General features: G+C 52.7%; 8 protein-coding genes across 8 annotated transcripts; 3 read left to right on the top strand and 5 right to left on the bottom strand.

Annotated features, from left to right (window-relative positions):
* Positions 1-1173: 1173 nt before the first annotated feature.
* On the top strand, positions 1174-3461 carry J7T55_014248 (sulfur controller 2; the record flags this gene model as incomplete). Its single annotated transcript, XM_053132312.1, has 2 exons — positions 1174-1647; positions 1716-3461. 2 exons carry the CDS (start codon positions 1174-1176, stop codon positions 3459-3461), a joined length of 2220 nt encoding a protein of 739 aa, XP_052989849.1.
* An 851-nt stretch (positions 3462-4312) lies between these two features.
* J7T55_014247 (uncharacterized protein) lies at positions 4313-6184 on the bottom strand (the record flags this gene model as incomplete). The annotated part of the gene is made up of 6 exons (XM_053132311.1): positions 4313-4723; positions 4841-5170; positions 5278-5531; positions 5579-5844; positions 5919-6013; positions 6131-6184. The coding sequence occupies 6 exons, from the start codon at positions 6182-6184 to the stop codon at positions 4313-4315; spliced, it is 1410 nt and encodes a 469-aa protein (XP_052989848.1).
* A 771-nt stretch (positions 6185-6955) lies between these two features.
* On the bottom strand, positions 6956-8098 carry J7T55_014246 (1-phosphatidylinositol phosphodiesterase; the record flags this gene model as incomplete). Its single annotated transcript, XM_053132310.1, has 1 exon — positions 6956-8098. The coding sequence occupies one exon, from the start codon at positions 8096-8098 to the stop codon at positions 6956-6958; it is 1143 nt and encodes a 380-aa protein (XP_052989847.1).
* Positions 8099-8719: 621 nt separating this feature from the next.
* J7T55_014245 (l-xylulose reductase) lies at positions 8720-9547 on the top strand (the record flags this gene model as incomplete). The annotated part of the gene is made up of 1 exon (XM_053132308.1): positions 8720-9547. One exon carries the CDS (start codon positions 8720-8722, stop codon positions 9545-9547), a length of 828 nt encoding a protein of 275 aa, XP_052989846.1.
* Positions 9548-9700: 153 nt separating this feature from the next.
* On the bottom strand, positions 9701-11774 carry J7T55_014244 (uncharacterized protein; the record flags this gene model as incomplete). Its single annotated transcript, XM_053132307.1, has 4 exons — positions 9701-9977; positions 10034-11448; positions 11520-11576; positions 11715-11774. The coding sequence occupies 4 exons, from the start codon at positions 11772-11774 to the stop codon at positions 9701-9703; spliced, it is 1809 nt and encodes a 602-aa protein (XP_052989845.1).
* Positions 11775-12107: 333 nt separating this feature from the next.
* On the bottom strand, positions 12108-12900 carry J7T55_014243 (uncharacterized protein; the record flags this gene model as incomplete). The annotated part of the gene is made up of 3 exons (XM_053132306.1): positions 12108-12267; positions 12318-12600; positions 12657-12900. 3 exons carry the CDS (start codon positions 12898-12900, stop codon positions 12108-12110), a joined length of 687 nt encoding a protein of 228 aa, XP_052989844.1.
* Positions 12901-13809: 909 nt separating this feature from the next.
* On the top strand, positions 13810-15771 carry J7T55_014242 (uncharacterized protein; the record flags this gene model as incomplete). Its single annotated transcript, XM_053132305.1, has 1 exon — positions 13810-15771. One exon carries the CDS (start codon positions 13810-13812, stop codon positions 15769-15771), a length of 1962 nt encoding a protein of 653 aa, XP_052989843.1.
* A 121-nt stretch (positions 15772-15892) lies between these two features.
* J7T55_014241 (dyp-type peroxidase family protein) lies at positions 15893-17664 on the bottom strand (the record flags this gene model as incomplete). The annotated part of the gene is made up of 5 exons (XM_053132304.1): positions 15893-16191; positions 16260-16867; positions 16944-17236; positions 17327-17549; positions 17621-17664. The coding sequence occupies 5 exons, from the start codon at positions 17662-17664 to the stop codon at positions 15893-15895; spliced, it is 1467 nt and encodes a 488-aa protein (XP_052989842.1).
* Positions 17665-18024: the final 360 nt, after the last annotated feature.

Genomic DNA, 18024 nt, shown 5'->3' with positions numbered 1-18024 from the left:
GGTGGCAGATTGCGTAAGGTAGACGGTACTAGGCCGCTCGTATGGCTTGGAGTCGCCCAAGGTTGGCCCATCACTGGTTTGGCCTCCTGCCCCTCTGTACCTAGTACCTGCCGCCATCTAATCTACAATACAACCTGCGACGGAATGGTACATGGACTCACTGCACACACACCCTTGCGAAGTCGCCATTTTGCCGCTTCATCGCACCTCCCAGCCCAGACCGTGTAGTCTAGTCTCTCGTCCTTCCCCAGATTCCACCACAGCGGCACGCAGTACTGCAGCATACACAACCAACATCATCCACTCTCCTCCTCCTCCTCTGCCTCCTTTGTCCCTGCTGTCCACCCTCCCTGCTACATGCTACCTCCTCCACCCTTCGCCGCGACATAGATCTCTCAGTACCGACCCGACCACCGACGCAGTCATCCACTCTTTGTCCTGGAACTCACCTCGCCATCCTCCACCACAATTCGCGAACGCACGACATCCATACCCTTCTGGTCCCACCGCCATCCCCTGCCCTGTCAAGACGCAACCCCAGGCGTCGGACGATCAGCGACGTTGGACAAAGTCTCGGCTACATAGCACGGGGACAAGGACAAGCGCGGAACAAGGACAAGGACGAGACGCCGCAGTACAGTACATTAAACTGGCTGAGGCACGACATTGACAAGCCGTCCTCCACCTGCAACTATAATACATACATAACAGTACGGCCGCCTCCTGATTGCGGAATCTACACTCTGCCATTGCGTGCCCGAAGCTCAGACACAGCACAGTCCATCCCTCCTCTTGCGCTGCCCTCGCCCTCACCACCCTGACTGCCTAGTCAAACCATAATACTGCCTGCCTCCTACCCTCCCCGAAGAAAACCACCGGCAGAGAAGAAGACAGTCCCGAGACAGGATTCCAGTTTCATTTCTTTTCTGACCAGCCAAGTCCCCGCGCGCGAAGCCCAGCGGCCACCAGTCACCCCGCCTACCCAGCACGCCATCTCCAGCTGTACCGATCTCACCGTCTACTTCGCTGTCCAGACCCTGCTGCAGGCCTCTCCAATGGAAGCATAATTCAACAACTGGCGCAATCTTCTCTCAAGGGCATTGGACAGGAATCAACCCGCGGCCCCTGTCCTGCACAACCGTTCCCCAACTTTGGGTCTCGCACACATATACCATGGAGCCTCCATCCACTTCTCTGACGGCTCTTCCACGTCGGGCCTCGCAAAACAATGACGCCTCCTTGCGCCCTGATGGCGCTACCAATTCTATCCACAGCCGTCCTGACACTCGCCCACGTTTCCCCACGAGTCCACCGCACACCGAGGACGGTGAGGTAGACTCTGCTCAGGAGGTCAACGTTACAAAATTCAACAAGCTGCTCAACTGCGATAGGAGACGCCCGGAGGAGGAGCAGGAGGACAAGTCCCGCCTCGTCAACATGTCGTCCACTCTAGTTGGCCAGACGGTCACGCCCTTCCTTAAGGAACATGTCCCGAGCTTGTACGCTCCTGTCTCCAAGATCGAATCGGCATACCCAAACGAGCCATCGAGGCAGAAGGAGTACAACAGCAAGTTCTGCTACCGGCACCGACCGGACTCGAAATGTCGGAAAGCTGCCGACGAGAACAAGATGGCCATGATCCAGAGTGTATGTTGTCCCCTCGAAGGAGACACAGGGAGAGGGAAAAGCCCTGGCGTTTACTGACATTGGAACAGGAACTTGAAAAGCTCCCCCAAGCTGACCAACAGGCCATCACGCACGTCTGGAGTCTCTTTTCTGCTGCACCCTCCAAGCACAGAGAGTTAATGATTCAGGGTATCCTCTCATCGTCCTGCTTTCCTCAACTCAGTCTCGTCTCTCGCGAGGTACAATCTCAACTGAAAATCGACTTCATTTCCGCACTGCCCAACGAGATCTCCATCAAGATCCTCTCTTCACTTGATACGGTCTCGCTCTGCAAGGCAGCACAAGTATCTCGCCACTGGCGAGTTCTGGCGGATGATGACGCCGTCTGGCACCGGATGTGCGAGCAGCACATCGACAGAAAATGCACAAAGTGTGGATGGGGCCTTCCGTTACTGGAGCGTAACAGGCTACGTAACTGGACTCGGCAACGGCGGCTCGCAGCAAGCCAGAAGCAAGAGCCATCCGAACGGGTTATGCCTCTGTCACCACCCACACTTCCCCTACCAAACACGCCCAAGACACCCGCGTCTCCAAAGAGAACTGCAAGCCCTTCCGAAGAAACCGGCCCCTCGAAGCGTCAGTGTGTATCTCGAGTTGGCTCCACCGAAGACGCCGTCGAGCACAGGCGCCCGTGGAAGGATGTTTACCGGGACCGTTGGCAGATCGGCGTGAACTGGAAGCTGATGCGGTACACTCAGAAGACCTTCAAGGGTCATACAAATGGTGTCACATGTTTGCAGATTTGGGATGACACCACGCTTGCTACGGGCTCTTACGACAACACAATCAAGATCTGGAACTTAGAAAGCGGCGAGGAAGTGCGGACCCTGAAAGGGCACACTCGAGGAATCCGTTCTCTCCAGATGGATGATACCAAACTTTTGAGTGCCAGCCTGGACGGTACTGTCAAGGTCTGGAACTGGCGCACCGGGCAGTGTATGCGGACACTTTCTTCCAATTCGGATGGCGTCATCTCTGTGCATTTCCAGGATGAGTTGGTTGCCACGGGAAGCATTGACCACACTATTCGGGTGTACAATTTCTCGAACAAGGAGGCATTCTGCCTAAAACACCATGTGGACTGGGTCAACAATGTCAAGGTTGACACGAACAGCCGCACCCTATTGTCCGGGTCTGATGATTGCACTGTCGTTCTCTGGGATCTCGATACTCGCAAGATCATCCGAGAATTCATTGGCCACGTCGGTCACGTGCAGCAGGTACTGGGATTGCCAGCTGATTTCGAACCCGACGAGGATCCTGCCACCGCTGGCCAAGATCCCACCGAGACCATGTCTGTATCCAGTGGGCATAGCTCGACGTCGGCGCCGGGGCAATCCGACTCCAACCCCAGCGATCCTGAACTCGAACTCCGGGCTTCTTACGGGCCAGGCTTCATCGATCAGCCTGATCGCCCATTGCCCGCCCGATACATCCTGTCCGGAGGCCTCGACGCTTCTCTGAAGTTATGGGACAGCTCGACTGGCCGCGTGATCCGTAACCAATGGGGCCATCTTGAGGGCATCTGGTCTGTTGAGTGCGACAGTCTCCGTATGGTGACTGGAGCCAACGACAGCTTGGTCAAGACATGGGATCCACGATCCGGCAGATGCACCGGTACATTCGCTGGACACACCGGACCTGTGACATCGGTCGCTGTGTCAGACGCTCTAATGGCGTCGGGGAGTGAAGATGGAGAGGTGAAGTTATATAACTTCAAGTTGAGTGATGGGTGCCGACGATCCACCAGCCCCGTTGAGCAGTCGTCGCAGTGACATTGAATATCTGGGTCTATTTAGTTTGGGATCGCTTTTGGCGCACTTATACCACTTTGATTTGTTTGGGGAGCTCGGGAACAGGTAGCATAAAGGCAATGGCGTAAGGGATTTCACAATGATTATAAAGTTCCGGCCATCAAATGGAGGTTCAGAAAAGGGTGTTTCGGAAAACAGGCCGGCACACTAAAACAGTATGAGGTCAAGCATTTTCATGGCGTTCAAATATTTCCGGATTTACCAAAGGGAACCCCAGGCGTTGCCTGCCCGAGTCGATAGCTTGTTTGAATTCAAAAACCTAAACATGACAACGTGCTCTCAAACTCTGCCGCGGAAATTTGGGTTACTATTGGCGAGGTCTGATCATGCATGTACAGCGCGAGTGCTCAACTGTTGGGTTGGGGATGAGTCTTACAAGTAAGCGCACGTACCGGACTTAAGTTCCGCATGGTAAAAGCTGTTCTCCAAGGCTCAGACCAGCATTGAGGTAACTCGAGGGAGCGAGTCGATAACAGTATTTGAGACAAGATGTGTAGTATATGCAAAGTAAGCTCTAAATTTGAACCCCAACGCCTGGAGAATGATCTGTTTCCGGTGGCTCTTTTGTGGCCGGTGCTGGCAGGCGATTCGAGTGCCTGGCTATGCTGTGCGTAAAATGCTTTTCCCGCCTGCGACTGGACATGCTTACAAAAGAAAATCATGCTATGTAGAACGAAGGTCAAAAATGCTGCTTGCAGCACAAGGGCTCATGTGTCGCCACAACGCTGATCACCAGATTGCTAAGAGCAAGCGAATGCCAGCGCTGCGCAGCCTCAGCTCGAGACGCAGAAATCACGAAGCCAGGAGAAAAACTAACCCTCCACCTCTGCCTCCCCCTCGCCCACATCACCGTCCTCCCGGCCATCCTCGGCAACGCCGCCCAGGCGTGTGCCGCGGCCGAGGGGCTTGCGCCTCCCGTCGCTGTCGCCGCGGCGCACGAGGCCGACGTTGGCGGCCAGGGTCTCGAACCAGAGGTGCAGGATGACGAACGTCAGCGGCACGATGAGGGTGGCGATGATCCACCACCAGTAGGTGATTGCGAAGAGCAGGCCGTCCGGGCTGAAGAAGACGGTGCTGAGGAAGGACATGGCCAGCGTGGAGACCGAGGCGCTGTTGCGCTGGATGTGCACCGCCACCTCGATCGTGAAGTTGCTCAGGCGCCTGTTCAGCTGCGGCAGGGAGCCGCGGCGCCGGAGGGGGATTGTCTTGCTTAGGCGGTAGGTCTGTTTTGTTGTTGTTAGCGTTGGGCTGTTTGTGTATGTCCCGCTTTGTTCCAAGCGTTGGAGAAGAAGAAGGGTCGGCCCGGGGGGGGGGGGGGGGCTCTCGAGGTGCAGTCTTACCGAGTTCTTGATGCGATCCGTCGTTCGATCGAGATACATGTTCACACAGCGGGCCCAAAAGTCGCAGGTCGAGAGCTGCAGCTGCAGGATCTCCGTCGCAGGGGGCCCGAAGACATCGCTGGACTTTTGGCGCGTGTGTCTGTGGAAGTTGACCTGGAGATGGGACGAGGCTGCCCGCTCCTGCTTCAAAGCTGACCTGGAGTCGGCCACAGAACGCAGATGGTGGATATGCGCCTGCATGTCTTGTATATCTCGGAGGATAACACGCCACTGTGTGACCAACTCCTCCAGCTTTATGGATAGGTCGGTGCTGTTGGAGTCGTCATCGTTCTGGCGCAGGCTGTTAGCAATTGCAATACTACCCTTTGTAGGGATGTGTTGTGCGGATCAGAAGGAGGCCGGAGACTGAGGCACATTTGTGGGACTGGGAGACTGACAAGTGCCAGGAGCTGAGCCCGGTGTCTTTTGATTGCGTCGCGATAGAAAGCTATGACTTCGTCGATTATGAGTGTGTCTAGAAAAAGCGGGTTCTTCGCCAAAGCTGTGAGACTGTGGATTGTGTCCGATATGCGTTTCTGCAGTGCTTTGGGGAAGTTGATACAGAAATACGTCGTCGCGTCCTGATCTGCCAGAGCCTGTGTGGTGGAACGGATATACCGTGCCTCCCAGACCCAACTTTGTTTGAAGTGAGCTGCCAGAGGTCAGCGGCAGAATAACGAGCTGGGACAGGTCACTGACCTTCTTGCTCATGGTCCGTCGTTTCGTCCTCTTCGTCTATCCTGTCAAGTTCACTTCTTGTCCTTCTTCCACGGGTCGTTATGGCCGACTGGCGGGGCGAACTCGACGGCGAGACCCATTCATCATCATCGCTATCATCGAAGTCGTTCCCGGACTGTAGAGCGAACCCAGCCTTCTCACACAAGAGCTCCGCGAATCCAACCTCGGGCAATTTCTGGGAAAACGGCGTCCTCTCATTACCGCCGTCGCCGGAATATGGAAGAAAGCTGAGACCGAGTTAGGATGCAGTGTCCGAACGACATGAGTGTACCCGGAGAAAGTGACAGATGTGCCTGCTCACAATAATCTGAGGGATGTAGGTCTCTTGGACACAGGTTCGTCCCAGAATGGGTCGTCGTCTTCCTCATTGCGGCGGTCCAGGTAGTGCCTGAGTTCCTGTGGGCTCCGGCATCGACATGAATCTGGCTGCCCCGTCAGACCATCGCCCAGAGCACGTGCACAGGGGTATCAGGAGGATTCACCAACGGGTTTCCGGCCCCCAACTTCAAGAACAGTCACTTCGGGGTCGTGGTCGGGCCAGCCGAGGTCGTTAGGGTCTTGATTCATAGAACATTGTCGTTGGAATAGCGATTCGATCAAGTCACCCATTCTTCTTCATGTGGCGGCCCGTGTGCGTGTTTGATGGTGGACATCTAGCTTGGTCGAAACGGGTGCCAATAGGTAAACGGCAGTGAGTGAAGTGCGATGGACGTTGGCCATGGAGCATGAAGTCGGTGAGGGAAGTGGAGACGTAATGAACGTCTCGAGCCAAACACGAAGCTTTCCGGAGTGGGCTCGTGCCTGGGGGTCTGAGACCCCTGCAGGGCCAATGACGATCATCAATAGTAACATCGAGTAATCTGCGAGGCCAAAGACATCGAGAATGGCGCAGGTCGACAATCCAGATCTCCATAAAGCTGTGGCGAGGAGCTTGTGCTGATGGACACAGAGTCAGTGAAGAGACCTCACGGGCCGCAAGCAGTCCGCCACAGAGCACGCCACACCCACAGGCTGACGGCTCCGGAGTCTTGGCAAATGCAACTGTCGATTACTTTACCAGCCAGCATGCATCTCCATCAGAATGCTACCCACATATAGGATATAAAATTCGACGTCCCACTCGTAGACATGCTGCTCCTCTGGGGTGGCGGCGGCCTCAGGGCGAAATTCTACGGTTGCGGAAGCCAACTTGCAATGACATTGAAATGAAGGCAACGAGACACACGTAGGCATCAAAGAAATTGCATGGCTTTCTTAAGCCTTCCCAAATTCTGTAACAGACCCCGAATTAGATGTTCGCTAACACAGATTACCTGCAGCCCTTCGAGTTCTATGAACCTAGGACAAGATACTTTCAATCAGGTCTCCGGGCTCATCCCAGAAGTCCACAACAACAATCCCCATTCTTTCCCCCTTCAAACTCTGGATTACCGGGAGAATTTGCTGGTTGACTCCACCCAGAGGTGTGGATGAATTGCCAGTCCCAAGAGCCATTATCTGAGGCGTCACTGCCACTGGAAGTGCAGTATTGTGCTCTGCTGATGCGAACGTGATAAACAAGCTTCGATCATAGTCGGAAGAGCCCGAGGTCGCCTTCACCAGATGCGAAGCCGTGGCATTCACCTTGGCAGCTATGTTGGCCGCTGCCGTGGAACTGTCGCCCAAATCGTCCGGCTCGTAATAGTCCTCGATGTAAGCGGTCAAGTTCATCACGGTGTTGTATGTGAGGGATATGTCTCTGCTGTCATCCGTCCACAAGCTCGGAGACAAATGCAGGCCAGGCAACGCAGCTTCGTACTCCTCTGGAAGTTCGTCCAGGTCGAAGCGCTTGAAGAGCACAGCCTTGCCACGTGCTTCGCCAAGCGTGGGCAGATAATCGTGCGTTTGATCGATATACTCGGCCGCAGTGGTCGAGTTGAGGATGTCAAATATCAACTGCTGCACCGTCGCATCGAAAGTTGCATTGGCGGTTGTGGAGGTTTCGTATTGGAACGAAAGAATCACCGTCTCTGAGGGATGCAAGTCCAGCCAGTAGTAGAAAGCAGTGACCACGTCCTCTACCGTCGCGCGTTCGGACATGAGGGCTTGCGAGTGCCAGAAGACGAGCTTGGTGCCGGCAGGGTCCAAGGCAAAGCGCAGGTCAAAGAAACGTACACCGGCGCTCAGGGAATCCATGATACTGGCGCTCTGGCAGCGGAAGACCTCGGGTGGGTACATGGGCTCTCCATCGCCTGCCGTGATATTGGCCAGGGCATCTTGGGTAGCTTGTGTGTAGTTCCAAGTTGCCGAATCGTGCGTTCCTGGGATGTTGATTTGCGTCAGGAGCGTCTCGTCCGGGTATGTTGACATCCAGGCTGAAAGCGTGCCATTGTCACGAACAAAGGGGCCAAATATCTCCGTCGCATTGCTTGGGAATTCAATGCCGCTGGCGAAGCCAATGCTGCTGATCCAGCTGGCAGCGACCACGAGATGAGCTCTCATGCTGCACAAGGAGACTCTTGCTGGCATTCACTGGCGGTCGAGAAAAAGTGAACCTGGCTGTCGTTAACGTCTGTGGTATGGATTGTCACTTTATACGGCTCTGTTGAGGAGCTGGGGATGAACGCGTACTTCACTGGGCCCCCTACCCCTGAAAGCTCAAGAGAACCAATGAATTTGGCGGCTGCACGCACGCATGTGCCCCTCAGGTGAGATCCGTCAGGAACTGGCGACTACAGCAACTGGGGCCGGCACAGAGAGGCTCTGGGAATTGGAACATCAGTTACTAGTCTACCTAGGTGTATGAGACGCCTTCGAACAGCCTGACCGAGCCGGCAACGCCGTCAAGATGTTCGCCTGGAAAAAGTTGACGATCATGGTTCAAACACGGTCGGGTATAAAGAGCGCCTCGGTTGGAAATCGGCCGAATGAGGGCCCGAGCACGCGCAGAAGCAGTCCCACTTCCCCACCGCAAGGTGCAGTCCACTGTAACAAGACGTCACGATGTATGAGAAATCAAAGCTCTAAGGATTAGATTTCAGACTCATCTTTGGAGACCCTCCCTTCACTGTCCGGTTAGCACAGAAATCCTCCAACCTTGTCAATACATACACACCTCTCAATATGTCTATGACCATCGACGAAGTGGCGGCTGCGCCCCGCGAGCATAAGCCGGTCCCCGACACCCCATCTAATGTCTTCGAACAACTCAGCATGAAAGGACGCGTGGTAGCCATCAATGGCGCCTCAGATGGGATCGGATATGCAGCAACAGAGGCCATGGCAGAGGCAGGGGCTCACGTTGCCTTGTTATATAACAGCAATGATGCTGCCATAACCAAGGGAGAAGCCCTTGCTAAGACGCACGGTATTAAAGCCAAGGCCTACAAGGTCGACGTGTCAGACCCAGAAGCAGTCAAGAAAACTATAGATGCTATCGTGGAAGACTTTGGAAAGTTGGACGTCTTCGTGGCAAATGCGGGGATGGCCATCTCCAAGCCCATCACCGAGCAGACGATCGAGGAGTATAAGAAGCAGTACTCAGTCAACGTCGACGGTGTCTTCTACTGCGCCAAATTCGCCGGCGAGGTGTTTAAGAGGCAAGGCTTTGGCAACCTGATCATCACTTCGAGCATCTCTGCGCGAATAGTCAACGTGCCGGTTGACCAACCAGTCTACAACTCCACGAAGGCGGCCGTGACGCAGCTTGGGAAGAGCCTGGCTAGGGAATGGCGCGAGTTCGCGAGGGTGAACATTGTCTCGCCGGGATTCTTCGACACGAAAATGGGTGCCTCGCCGAAAGTCATCAATGAAGGTATTCGCATGACGCCTCTGGGCCGTCAGGGACACGTGAAGGAGATCAAGGCCCTGTACTTGTATCTCGCGAGTGATGCATCAAGTTACATGACGGGAAGTGACCTAGTCATTGATGGAGGATATACTCTACCTTAGTCTGCATCGACTCGATCCATGGGAAGTAAGACTTAATGCTAGTCATTTTATTTCCCTTTTTCTTCCTCGATTCAGTCCTAGCACCATGAATCCTTGGGCTTCGTGCACATTCAAAGTCCAAGACTTCCCTGTTGCTTCAAGAAGCAACTTGGTTCACTGCTCAAGATCCGACATTAAACCAAATTCCAGGCTCATGTTGGATTGCTCAACAGCCTCTCTTGCTCGACTCCTCAACTCGGTGCAGAGACGATACATCTGTTCTGCCTCCTCAGACTGCGCGCACTGCCTCTTATTCCCAGCCAAAATTTCAAGCAGCCGAATGAATGGCTCCACGATATTAAGGTCGGAAGATGCCTGTGGGGACCCAGGGTGACGGAGCAGATTGTTGAGAAGACCTTCAACAGCCGCAAAGAAAGAGTGAAGCAGAATCCTGCATGTTCTAACTTTAGTCATATACTTGGCGCCAAATGAGTCAATGTTTCTTACCAGACACAGGCGTAATCACCCGGTGGCGTGATCTGGATCAAGCGGATTGACTTCCGCGATTCAACTATGCAGAGGCTTTCTGCGAACATGAATGATTCTGTCAATTCAGGGCGTGGGTTTGGCGATGTGGAATCAAGTGGCGGTAAATGTCGATCGATCATGACAAGACAATTGATATAAGTGAAACGTAAAATAAGCATATGAATGAACCCGATCGAAAGAGGAGTCTGGAGCGGCGCCACAAGGTTGTCTTCAAAGTCAACTGGCACACTGCTTCTCCAGTAAGCCAGCACAGAATTCAACTCATAAGCTACCGCCGCTTTCTGCGCCTCGGATTGTCTTGATGCTTGAACGGAGTACAATCTTTTGTAGATTTGTCCCTGTATTACCGCGAGTCCGATTCGGGAGTTGAAGAAGTTGAATTTCCGGAATTCGTCTCCGAGACCGATGAGTGTTAGGTCAGTAAGAGTTTCTGTAGGTAATTCGATGTCCATATCGTCATCATCTTGAGCAAAGGGCTGACCCATACGGAGACTGATATCTTTGTCGAGGAAGTAAGCGATCCAAAACACCCGTTTTCGCTGCTCAATCTGTCTCACAGAGAAAATCCGATCTTGTGTCTTCCTATGCAAGCCCATCGCTTGAGCGAGTCTCAATGCAGCCGAATTGAGTACTGAGGACGCCTGTGGGTTGGGTGTTCCTTGGAGAATAATGGCCATGCCCACAAGTGCTTGAATTGCGGGCAGGCTGTGGCGTAATACACTAAGCTCCGAGACCACTGCAAGCGCGTTATGGATATACCCACAAGACTGAGTATTTTCATATGCTGTTTGCAGGGCTTGCATCGCGCGGAATCGATATGCCAGCGAGAGGACGACGTTGATGCAGGCCCACCAGGCCGGGTTGCTAGGGCTTGTTTGTGAGTACTGGTGCTGAAATTGTTGAAGAAAGTCCTCCTCATCGAACAGCGGAAAATAGCAGTTGAAGTTCCTGAAGGTTTCCTTCACCAATTCGAGAGCAACTGGTTCGGCAGGAAGCTCGTGAAATGATGGCAAGGAGAATGGCCCAAGCTCCAGACTCCCTTTCCAGGTGAGCGAAGGCTGCGCAGGAAGGCCAGGTGGTTCGTGAACCAGCGTGGTCTCGCCCAATACCTGGTCGTGACTGGGAGACTGAGGCAAGCCCAAGTCACTGTCAACAAAATTATTTCCCACGAAAGTACCCTGTTGGCCTTGCGGACTAAACGTCACCCCCCTTGTGCTTGAACGATGAAGGTTCGATTGAGTTTCCTCATTGGTGTCCAGATCCAAAATACGGAATGGCGTGTGAGCCTTATCTGCTGGGCCGACTTCTGGAAGGCCATTCTTTTCGAGTGTATGTTGCAGGAGATCTTCCAGATGTTTGAGCCTTTCTTCGAGCTTATTGATATGTTTGTAGCTATAGCCATGTCAATGGAGAATTGGAATGCAATTAGACCAAGCAGACTCACCCAGATGGCCTTCGGGTTGTCTTCCTCTTCGAGATAGGGGTAAAGTGGCAGTTTGCCCTAGATTTGCTGCACTGTGCGCAGCCGCTCGGGGTTGGTTCACATCTAATCTTTTTCTTGCGGCACATGTCGCAGGCCTGGTAGGTAAGCATTATTCAGACTAATTAAACCCAAGACCGATACATCCGCATGACTGACCTTTACGATAGCCTTTTCCGCGTTCGGCTCTGATGTAGCTCTGATTGTGCCGTCCTCCATCTTTAAAGGAGACGTAAAGAAGGGAACTGATGCTCAGTAATGGCTTGTGGATTGATTTCGGATTTTCAGTTGGACCCAAACTTGTGTTAGCTACCGATTTTGACGTTCTCAAGACTAGGAAGAGTCAACAAGTTCGACGGGTGAAGCTTCAGTAGAGCTGCTTGACAAAGGAGCACAAGATATCGTATTACAAATCAGAGTGGTGGTTCCGCACTAAAACGGAACTAGGTTATGCGGTGAGACGGGTCGACGGTGGCCAAATGAAGTGTATTCTGGCATTCAGCCACTGACTGCAGAGCTTTCTGTTGCTATTGTCCAGGGAGACTCAAAAACCTAGAACTTCTTATATCCAACACCTTTGACAAATGTCTGATGCCATGGGCCCTGTGAGGTCCCATCAGCGAGCTCAGTGTAGAATACACCGTGTGCAGGTCCGTCGATAGCCCTATACACGGCCGAGCCATCCGCATTCCTTTCATCCGCATAGTAGAATCTGAACTGCATTAGCAGAAGAAAGTAAATCACTCAATTGTATTGACGTACTTGAACCCTTTATCCTTATAACCTTCTGCCGCGCAATGGATTATATGGGCGGTGGCTGACTTGCCAGCGCCCTGGCCCATCAGCGCTACAATGGGAGCGACATTAGTGCAATTCCCGGTGAAGATGAAAGTCCTCGATGCAGACTTCGGAAGCTGCTCGAAAGCGAGCACAGCTTGCTGAGCCGCTACGAAGGCGCTGGTCGTGTTGACGGCGAAGTCACGGTTGAAGTCCTTTAAAGCAAGACCCAGTGGATTCTTTGCATCATAAGGGGTTGCAGCACCAGCTTTTCAAACCAGGTCAGTCTTTATGTCTCCACGATGTCATGATAGGGGCCCTTACCGTTATAAACTACCACCGATGGGGGTCCAAGCTGTGTCTTCACCTTCGCGAAGATCTCAGCTACGGAAAGCGGATCTGTGAAGTCGCCCCGGACGTGCACCTGCGAAGGGGTGCTTTCTTCTTCTTTCAGGCTTCTGGATGCGAATGCGACCCTATAGCCTTTGGCAGCAAATGCTCGGCCAACATTCTGTCCGACGTTGGCGCCAGCTCCGAGAATGAGGGCAACAGGTGAACCAGATGGCATTTTGAAGGACGTTTGGACTTGAAATGGATGAATAAAGTGATAGATGAATGGTGAGTTCAAGACTGTGGTGCTTTCCTGGTCTCAGTTATGGAGGATTGGTGTTCAATGTTATCCATTTCTGAGGAAGAAGAGCAGCCACAGGCTGTCTATATATGTATTCAGTCGTCGTTAGGACAAGAGAGTTTTGGCCTTGATGATGAAGCCATAGTGGACGCCCTTCACCAACCTTGGAGGCTGACAAAACTGGTGTCTTGTACGTTGATCAGTGCCGGCGCGGACGTTTCGAGTGCTCCGGAGGTTAGTGCCGGACCTAAAACGCGTGCTAGGTAAGCAGCATAGAGCGACGCGGTTGGTGAGGTCGATTTAAGAATGCCAATCTGCGATGCTCGCTTGGTAATTCAATGATATCTGTAAAATTGCCCACTGTAAATGTTCAGAGGATTTAAGGCGTTATTGACCATGTCTCAGCAAGATGAGCTCTTGCTTACTGGGCGGCTGCGTCAACAGTACCATTGACGGTCTCAAAAAGGGTCCTTGTGAGGTTGAAGGCATAATTGTAGCTTCATTTCCAACCACTAATGGATTTTTGCATAGAAGCATAATATCTCGTCACCACTAGGCTGCATGAGTGATTGGCATAGATCCTCTCTCTCAAGCCTCACGAGTAACACGACGCATCGTATCAGGATTGAAGGTATGGTGTATGAACTCAATAGATGAGATAGTAAAGTAGCGCTGCGTTGCCCCGCTTACTACCTCTTCAAGTTAGCGCTGCAGTAGTCCAAGATGCGAGACCAATGACTGGCCATGTATGGCAGCCAAATCTAAGGCCCCGAGAGCACCTGCAAACACTGCTGCCTCCGTCCACCGTCATCATTCATTGCCCTTCAACATGGACACGATGGGCCAATGGCGGAACCACGTACACGCTCAGCCTTGTACGGGGATCTGAACACTTCTTCTGCTCAAATCCGCCTCATCAAGTTGAGCCGAGATGACACCATCAGGAGCGGACACGTGAGCGGGGACCTCACGGCCTACTCGCTTACTGACCCAAGCTGTCCGCCATTCACGACAGTTTCCTACACCTGGGGCGTCGTCAAGGACCATCACGAAGAATTCATTCGGCTGAATGGCCATAATAAATTCGTATTGCGAAATGTACTAGCGCTTCTTCGCATGCTTTGTTCTACCTCATCCGAGTCCTTCGACCTTGCGGAAGACTGGTTCTGGATAGACTCTATATGCATCGACCAGGACAACATCAGTGAGCGCACGTCACAAGTCAAGCTCATGGGCCAGATATATCGCCAGGCCAAAGGCACCATTGTCTGGCTTGCCGATGGATCCGATGACACAACTACAGCCATTAATCTGCTGTCACATCTCGCCGAGCGAAGACACGAGTTTCGCCGAGATTATAAAAAGCGTGCCCGGAAATCCATGCCTGCGGACTTGATAGACCATCCTGGTTGGAAGCCATTGGAAAGCCTTCTGGATCTTCCCTGGTGGCGAAGAGTCTGGACGCTGCAGGAATTCATATTAGCCAAAGACTTGACCTTCTACTGCGGTGCCCAATCTATATCTCGCCATGAATTTCGGAGGGGATTACACGCACTTGAATTATGCGGACCTTTGGAGCAGTACATCAAGACCACTGTATGGACCACAGCTTGGAATCGCAGGAGGCTCCTTCAGTGGTACGAACATGATCAGAATCGCTATAAAATGAGCCTAGTATCCTTGATGGCGTTCTGCGGAGACTATGAAACGACCGACTCGAGGGACAGAATCTGGGCGGTGCATGGCCTCGCTCGTGAGGAAGACCAGCAGATGATTGGCCGTCCGACGTATTGCTACGATGCAAGGACTCTCTACACCGGCCTCGTTCAAGCTTTCCTGGCCCATTACAGAAGTCTGGACATTATATGTTTTGCGCAACTCTTCCAAAGCCACGATACGGACTGGCCAACCTGGCTGCCTGACTGGCGCGTCCATTGCCCGCCATATGTGGTCCCTCTTATGGTCAGCCAGAGCGCCAATGAGCCCTTGGCCAACTTCAGACCTGTCACCGGGCCACCAAGATCAGCAAAGAAAGTGAAAAGGATATCAGCTTACAAAGCTTCTGGTGCTGAACTGCCCGTGGCGAATTCAAGCGACATGTTCAATCATCTGAAATGTCGAGGCGTCATGATCGACTCTATCGATGGGCTCGGGGGCATACCATCGTCGGACGGTCGCTTCGTACCAAGCACTGCATCCACGTCCCCAGTCAACACTACATTCACGAACGAATCAAGTAATGGGAACACATATAGAGGGCTTATCCGTTCCATAGTACTCGACCGACAAGATAAATACCTTGAATTCCGTGCGCCGATTCCACAGTACGGAAGAGAGTTGAGGCAGCTCGTGATGACCGCAAATGAAGGCAGTGAGCCTGGAGCAGCAGGACCACCCTGGTTCCTGGAATGGTGGGAGCTGAACAAAGACCTCCGTATACATGGACTGTCTGTGAAGGATATTTGTCAATTGCAAAACACCGCTTCTAAATCAACTATCACTGGAGAGCCCATTTTGAAACATTCAAAAAGCGCCTTTTCTCGGATACGAGGCGTCATGGGCGGAAAGATTCGTCGCCTCATGGTCACAACTGATGGCTCCATTGGAGTAGCCCCCAGAAGAGCACAAAAAGGAGACATTGTTTGTGTGCTCTACGGATGCAGTGTCCCTGTAGTCCTACGAAAGTGTGGTACTGAATTTGAATCTGTAACTTTGTTCGAATTTATTGGCGAGTGCTACTTAGATGGTTTGATGGACGGAGAAGTCCTGAATTTAAACAAGGAAGCGAAAGATTTCATCATCCGATGAAAATTGGCACATGAGATCTTATCTGTCTGGATCTCTTCACGATCTCTGCTAGACCTTCAGCCTTGGGATTTTGAAGGGGGAAAAAAACAATCGAACAGCTGGGCTTTATCTTCGCACCAACTTACAGCTCATTCACGCCCTTCTCATTCACGTGAATCCCATTCACGCCATTTGCATTCTTTGCAAAGGTATCCCGGAGGACAGAGATCGAAGGCGAGAAGAAATACTCGCCACCCTTCGGAACTACCCAAACCTGGAAGCCTAGGTCCAGGGTCGCCGCAACGTTTTGCGGGTTTGACCCAGTCATTGACCTTTGGCCTTCGTTGTGGACCGTGTTATCGACCTGTCCAATGAGAGGGTCGAAGCCGGGGAGTTGGTTCGGGGGTGCATCCGGTGGGAAGTTGGTCGCATTGGCCCAGCCTGTGTTGTCCAGGAAGTCAGCATACTTGGTACTCGCTGCCCGACTATGAGAAGCAGGCTCCACTTACGCTTCTGCAGAAACTGGAATCCATTTTCGAGGCTGCTCTGGTAGCTGACAAACAACAATCCCCTGTCCTTCTCTGTCTTGTGTTGCTTCCTCTCTCTGTCATTGACCTCAGGCCCATACTGGATACCCCGGCGGATGACACGATGCGGGTTGATCCCATTGACCTGGTCGATGTCACCACGCGGGTTCATCTTTCGGACGTGGGCTGCGAAGGGGCATTTCTCCTGGTTACCATTGTCGAATGTGAACACATTATTCCTGGTCGGGTCTGCCGCTAGCTTCGGGTCGTCATGAAGAGGTGTGACCTGAGTGGGCGCGCCAGACTTCCAGCGGCCGGTGAGGCGAGCACCGAGAAGCTCAGCAGTGTTCACGGCAGGATCGTTGACCCGAGGCGCGTTGAGTTCCAGGAACCTGTCAAACTCAGGCACAAGCTGCTGCAGGAAGCGGAAGGCTAGAAAGCTCCCGTCTTTGGTCCAGCCTTGTCGGTCCGTGACAGGATCGCCATCGCGGCCGAGCAGGATGACACCAGGTTGAACCGGTCCCTGGCCCGATAGGTCCTTGTTGACACCAGCCACAGCCGGGTTGGAGATACCGTCCAAGAACCCGAAGCTATTCAACGAATCAGTACATGTTTATCTTCGATATCTGCACCCTCGTCACGGAGTAGCAACATTATTATACGTACTGTTCATGACCGTCTTCTTTACCGGGGCGGACGTGCCCGGGGATATTGATCACTTTGTTGACTGTATTCTTCAAGGCACCGAGGACCTCATCTAGCTTCTTGTTTACGCTTCGCTCGCAATCTCCCGCAACGACGATGACGCCGTCGATGGACCCCTTTTTAAATTCAGGAACCCACTTAGGATCGAAAGGCTTTCCATCGGCTGATGTCCCAGCGTCACCGAGTTCTTTCGCATCTGGCAACATGCCGGAAGTGAAGCCGGTGTCCTTGGCTCCTGCTGCATCGATTCCGATCTGTTCATAGGGCCGTTAGCTGTCGGCCCACCACCTAGAGCGAAAAAGGATGGTAAGAGGTTTAAGCCTGAGGAAAGCAGAGCATCGCACCTTGTTGAGACCTTTTGAGGAGAAAGCAATATTTGCGAAAGCGAGAGACAAAAGGCCTGAGTGACTCTTCTTGTGCGCCACAATCTGTTCCCGACCAGACGAGACACTCTTGTCGGAGGCGATTAAAGGCACGACGTTGGCCAGCTGAGCACGGAACGCATCAACATGGTTTTTGTCAATCTCGAAGAAGTAGAAAGTCTCGGCTTTCTTGGGAAGTCCAGATCTGGAAAACCATTGTCAGCTCTCCACCGAGGTGGCTCGAATCTCAAGAAGCGTTCAATGAACGAGACTCACAGGATGTCCCCTTGGATGTTGTTGAGATCGATGTTTGAAGTCATGTTGTTTGATTTTCCCTTCTAGAAGATACTAGCATTAAGTTACAAATTTTAAGACAATTATGATCACAGAAAAGAGACGGGCAGGTGGCGGGAGGCAGCCCTTTATCTCCCACATGCCCTTCCATTCTGTACGAAGCATAGCCCGCTGGAATAGTAGGCCTTCGCCACAACCCATGTTCAGGCGACCCATTCCAAAAGTATATGACAACCGTTCAGCTGGCTGATGAAAACGACACGGCCCGTTATGCCACCGTGATTCCAAGTTTAATCGATGACCAATTGTAACTGCCTGGGATTTGTGCTGACCAACATACCAAATATGATTCATCTCACTAGCCCGCAGCGTACTCATCGCGTGGG

The sequence above is a fragment of the Diaporthe amygdali genome, assembly GCF_026229845.1.
Source record: "Diaporthe amygdali strain CAA958 chromosome Unknown NODE_30_length_622097_cov_64_914702, whole genome shotgun sequence".
Lineage (NCBI taxonomy): Eukaryota > Fungi > Ascomycota > Sordariomycetes > Diaporthales > Diaporthaceae > Diaporthe > Diaporthe amygdali.
This window is presented reverse-complemented; position numbering and strand designations above follow the sequence as displayed.